This window comes from Corapipo altera, unplaced genomic scaffold (assembly GCF_003945725.1).
Source record: "Corapipo altera isolate COAL_440 unplaced genomic scaffold, ASM394572v1 48, whole genome shotgun sequence".
Taxonomy (NCBI): domain Eukaryota; kingdom Metazoa; phylum Chordata; class Aves; order Passeriformes; family Pipridae; genus Corapipo; species Corapipo altera.
Window position 1 is genome coordinate 4,307,739 of NW_020884931.1, and position 5,934 is coordinate 4,313,672.

The 5,934-nt window shown below is 50.2% G+C and overlaps 1 protein-coding gene across 1 annotated transcript in view; it reads left to right on the forward strand.

Moving 5' to 3' along the window:
* The window catches only part of ITPKB (inositol-trisphosphate 3-kinase B), a 68,311-nt gene extending 63,898 nt beyond the window's left edge, over positions 1-4,413 (forward strand). Inside the window, exon 8 of the mRNA XM_027659342.1 lies at positions 2,009-4,413. Coding sequence (XP_027515143.1) covers positions 2,009-2,224 — 216 coding nt within the window. The 3' untranslated portion in view covers positions 2,225-4,413. The remainder of the gene's footprint in view (positions 1-2,008) is intronic.
* The last annotated feature ends 1,521 nt before the right edge of the window (positions 4,414-5,934 follow it).

Below are 5,934 nucleotides of genomic sequence, written 5' to 3' on the forward strand. Positions count from 1 at the left end.
GTCACGTGTTGTCACGTGTTGTCACGTGTTGTCACGTGTTGTCACGTCTTATCTATGGGCAAAGGACCTTCATAGGAGCCTTTGACTCACAGCACTCAGAAGCCACAGCTATAAGAGCCCAGTGTCCCTCAGCCAGAGCCGCATGAGCCACCTCGGCTCTGGCCACACACGGAGAGTCCTGCTGGGAGCTGGAGGCAGATGGGGCCATGCCTCCTGATGGCAGTGCCTGTAAGGCAATAGGAAGGGAAATGTCAAAACTGAGGGTTTCAGGTCAGTTCAACACAGGAAACAAAATGCTCCCTGAAACCGAGTGCCAGGGTTTCATTTGAAAACACAGAAACAAAGCAGCCTTTCAAAGGAGGTTTTGAAAGGAGTTTCCACTCCTTAAAAATTAAAAAGCAGCAGCTTTGACTTTCCATCCTGCATCAAGATGAAGCACAGCAGAAGGCCTGCCATGCTCTGTGTGTCCCTTCATGGGGCCCTTGCTGCACAGGGCTCCTCTGAGGACCTGCAGGACAATTTGGCGGCCCAGGACAGGCAAGCAAAGAACATCAGCAAAAGGCTCTTCTTTAAAATTAAAATGCTTTCTTCCTGGCCAAGAAAGAGGCTTAGAAGGAGGAGAGCTGTAGGTAAGCATTTCTCAGAAATAATACATAACTCTGGACCTTGGATGTTTTCCCAATGCACTGCAGGAAAAAGCCTCCTCAAAAATGTAAATTCATAACAGCTTTTGCAAACAGTACATGCTTCCCATTCAAAACCCTTGTCTAAAGGCAAATCTCAAGCTAAACCCCGCTGATAGCATGAATGTGGGAGTCCCGAGCAATGTTTAGTGCTGCTGTTGTGGAGGGCTGACAGCAACTGGATTCTCCTCCACGTACATATGGGACACTTGTGGCTCTCAGTTCACTGCATTACCTCTGCTACTGCCCTTTCACTCCTGTCACCAGGGTCCCTATTTGTGATACAAGGGCAAGTGAGTTTGTACTCCACCAATTCATGCACACCAGAGGGAATTTGGGAACAGTCTCCATTTGGGACAACTCTGAAGCACATCCATTGGTGCATTTCTGTAGAAGCCCCTGCTAAAATCTTTTGACTGGAGGAGCAGATTCTGCATAAGAGCACGACGGTGACTGGCCCGATACTGATACATGTTCTTTAAGCTTTGGGAAGCCACAGCAGAGCTGCTGCTGGGTGTCAGCCTGACTGGGACTGTGAGCCGGGATGGGTCAGGGTCCTGAGCTGGAGGTTCCCACCTGCTGATCATCTCTCTGCTCCATGGCTGGTGATCATGTCTTTGTTCAGTCTTGTCCCACCGCATTAGGTCTTGAGACTTCTGCTGTCAGAGCCCAAATGCCCCTGTGGGCTTCCCCCAGTTGCCCAGGCCAACAGTTGCTGCAGGATTTCCCAAAGGCTGATCAGGATGTGAAAGAGTCCTTCAAAGCAGACGAAGCTGAGTGCAGTCAGGGAAAAGGAAATCTCTGTGCATGCAGCTCTGTACCTTACACCCCAGAGTGCTGTGAAAGCCCAGAGGATATTCTAGGGGGAATCCGAGTGTAATTGAATAGAGACAGCATGTTGCAAGGAACTTGTACTTTGAGCATCCCCATCCCTGCAGTCATGTCTGCAGGGCTGGAGAGTGAACAGCACAAGATAATCACAAAGAACCAGCTTTGGAAAAAATTCCCTTCTGAAGGCTGAGACAATTCATCTCATTCCTTCCTAGGGGACTTTGGCTCAGTTTCCAAAATAACATCTCTGTCTTTCATGCCTATGTTTTTCTGATCTTTTGCTAAGACCTGACATTTGTATGAGTAAATCAGCTTGTCCAAATGCCCGATTTGCATGTGCAAACACAACCAGCAGCACCCAGAGCTTGCTTTTGCTCGTGCAAAACTGCAGCAGATCTCTTGTAAGTGCAGCCTGAGATAAGGCGTCTGAAAGCCCCAAAGCTGTCTGAGAATGAGCAACAGAAGCACCACTAATTCATCTCCTCTCTCCGCAGGTAATTGGGAGCTCCCTCCTCTTCATTCACGACAAGCAGGAACAGGCCAAAGTCTGGATGATTGACTTTGGGAAAACCACCCCACTGCCGGAGGGACAAGTTCTCCAGCACAACGTGCCCTGGGTGGAAGGGAACAGAGAGGATGGCTACCTCTGGGGACTGGACAACCTCATTCAGATCCTGACAGAGTTGTCCCAGAACGAAGACTTGCATTAAAGCCACACGTCCAACTCTGCCACTACCCCCAGCCTGCCCCCGACTGACTCTTCTGAACTGCACTACAAGACACTTTCCAGTCCTTCCCCTTCCCATTTGAAAGCTATACTCTCCCTATTTAATGTGTTTTTGTTGTGGTTTCTTAGGTTGTCTTGGTTGGCTTTTTTTTCCCCTTCTCCTTGTAAATAGAGAGCTAACCTGCCAGAACAAAAGCTGAACTTGAAACCTTGCCTTTGCAGAGTCAGTGGGAGCAGCCCGGAGGGGTTGCTCAGGCAAGCGCATGCTTTGCCTGTCGCGCTTTGGTCTCTTGCGCAGCCTGATTTTAAGAGGGCTGGCTGAGGAAGGAGCCTCTCCCTGCACTGGGATCGGTAGCTTCATCCTGAAAACACTCGGTGGCCATGCCCAGGACCTTCTAGCAGCCCAGGTGTGTGAGCAAGGTGTGGAGATGGTGAAGGACACTGGGGTGGGATCTCGTTAGTTGTCTTTGCCAGCACCTTTCAGCCTAGGGAACCAGCTGTGCCAGGTCCTTAAGAGCTGCTAGAAGGGCAGATTTGGGGGGTGTTGTGTTGTAGACATCCCATAGAGGTTGCTTAGTTATTTTTGAGTGGCACTGAAGGGCGAGTGCTTCTCTCCTGCTGCAGAGCCTTGTAGCTGGGCACAGGTATTTACCATGGCCAGGTGCTTCCCACCCACATCCCCCACACAGGGTGTCCTGGTGGGTAACACTTTGAAATCCTCTCTAGACCCTCAGCTACCCTGCTAGCAGCTGCTTCCAGCCTACATTAGCTAGGGTCTGCAATCCTCCTTAGCTGGGAAAAATCACTTATAAAGGACTACTATGAGACCAAAAGTAGCCATCTGGGTTGATCAGGTTTTTTTGCCAGCAGCCGAGCACGTGTGTAGGGGTCATGCCACCAATGCCCACACCTGGCCCAGGGCAACCCTCACACCTGGAGCATCTCCATAACTTTTATCTTCAGCAGACAAAGGGTTACAGCAGCAAAGCATCTCCCGGGTTAGTCACCAGGAGCTTGGCAAAGCAGAGTTGGGGTCAGGCATGCCCATGCCTTCCCCTTTTTTCCTCAGAGCTGGCTGACTGCCACTGCACTGGCTTCCCAGCCTGCTCAGGCTCTGTGGATGGCCTCTGCGCTCCTGATCCTGCAAAAACACCCAGTTCCCTGTTTAGGGCGGAGGCTATTTTTTAACTTCCTGGAACATTTGAACTAAGCGGCGGCAGGGCTGGCTCGCTAAAGGTCATCCATCGAGAGGACTGCAGGGAAGGGAGTCTGTGGGGCAAGGCAGGAGTCCCTCAAGTTGAGGACAGAAGGAGTTTGCAGTGCAGGAGGTGGTGCAGGAGCTTGACAGCCACGAATCCCCCACCTGCTCCATCCCCAAACCCACTGTCTCATTTCAGAGTTCCAGAGCCCCTCTGCCATAGGTCAGTGGGTCCGGCACCCTCAGTGGGGGAGATCTCCCAGCAGCAATAAGGAGGAGGAGGAGTTGGCAGCTGAGCTGTCTGCAGCTATGCCCCAGCCTCTTCAAGGACTGAAGTTTCCTAAGGTTTTATGGGTTCATATCTCACCAGACATGGTGTCTTTTGCTCATCGGATGTCATTGTAAATGGTTGCACTGTTTTAGCTCCTTGCCAGGCTTTCTAGAATAGCCCATGTGGAAGTGCCTTATAGACTTGCCTCTGTTCCATTAGTGTCATGGAAAAGGTTGGGGTTTTTTTAAGTTATATTTATTTTCATCCCATTTTAATTGCACAAAACACTAAAATTTAATGCATGGAATCCCTCTTTTTTTCTTTTTTTTTAAACTGTTTTTAGTTTTTAAACCATCCCTTTTCCAGCTTTGGAGAAAGGGTGTGAACAGATACGCATAGCTATGTACCACTTACCGCTGTACTTTAGCTTCCAGCTGCTCTTATATATGTACATTATTTTTTAAACCTGTTTATAAACCAGAGTTCTTGCTTTGTGGCTTCGGAAGAAGCGGATTGTTCCTCTCAGATGTCTTATGCCTTCCTGGAGGCTGGAATGGTTGATGTGAGGGATTCTCCCTGCTCCCACCACACCTCTCAGTCATTGGGAAATACAGAAGAAAATCCAAACTGGTCTGGAACACCAACACACAGTACCTGTAAAAAAGTCCTGTAACATTGCAAATAAAGGCATATGGGAAGCATTCCCCTGATGTGCAGTCTGTGTCTGCCCTGCACGGCTTGCAGCAGCCTGGGAACAACCTTTCACATCCACGATGATTTGTGGGGGGAAATTGGCCTCCAGCTGCATAAAAGCAAGAGTAGGGAAGGACCCTGCACTAGGGACAGATCCTCACAAACAGGAACTGACTTTGCAGGGAGCAGGGCGGGGGGGGAGCAGACTTGGGGTTGTGGGGGGGCCCCAGGCTCGGTGGAGGGCACCCCTGGGAGGGGGCCTGAATTTCTCCATCCCCCTTCTTCAGGGAAGCCCATGAAGCCAGCTCCACATCACGAATTTTTTTTAATGTTTTCTTGCAAACACTGTGTTGTGGCTCCCACTGAGTGGTTCCCAAGTGCCACCCTGTGATTTCTGCACCGAAGAATATCAAAGCACCCAGGAGCATCAGAGCTGCCTGGAATGGCCAAGCACTTCCCCTGCTCCTCTCCCTCTCAGCCGCAGTGGGCAGGGCTAGAGGGAGCACTTTGGACCAAAGGCCACCAAAAAAAGAAACAGATTGTTTCTTCGCTGAAGGAGGAATCAAGTTGTAGAGCCTGGAGGCAGCTCCATTCTCTTCTGGTTGTTTCTGCAAGCACAGGACAGCAGGAGCCTGACTGAGGGAGGTGGGTGGGCTGCCCCACAGAAAGCCGGATTTAATGCCCAGACCCCCAGGAGCAGCACGGCCTGGGGACCAGTCCTGGCTTACCGTGGCTCCCCTAAAACAAACTGCAGGAGAAACCCAGCATAGAATTTGCTTGAAGACTAGAAACCTCTTGTTTCTAGGAGGTAGAACTGGCAGTATAAATGAAATACGGCTGCTCTCCGTACACCAGCGGTCTCTCGTGGGCTGTGAGAAAGCCAACACGTTTCCTGTCTGGCTGCCATGCACACTCCTGCAGCACCTTTTCCGACAGTGTTTTACTTATTGCTCCAGTTTTTGTGGGCCACTGAGAGTCTCTCTGGTATGTGACTCCTCTTCCTACCTTTGGAGAAAAACAAAAACCTCCAAAACTTACCCAGCTGCACTCTGAAATGCAAAAACAGAAGAGAAGGAATAAGACCCTCAACCCTATTCTACAAAAACTTCTCTTGAGAGTTAAGGAAACACCACAACATCACGGTGGAGACAGAAAGGGAATAAGCCAGAGAAATAAACCCATCGTGACAGAGTGCTGGCATCTGCTGACCCTGAGGTTTATGCACGGGGTTGGGAAGGGGCAGGTCCTTCCCAAGAGCTTGGCTTGCCCCTCCACCTGGCTTTACTGCACCCCCTAAAACAAAGCCTAGGGCTCCCTGACTCTTTGGGGATTAATAAACTAAATGATTCATAAACTCAGTATAGAGAAGAGAGGACAGCACTTATAATAATGGAACAAAGTGAACTAGACACTGCTGAGGCTTCTACTCTTATGGAACAGAGCCTCCCAGCATCTACAGCAGTGCTGGGAGGTGTAAGGCAGGCTACTCAGACTACAGGTGGGGAGGGGGCAGCTCCCTTCCTTTATCATT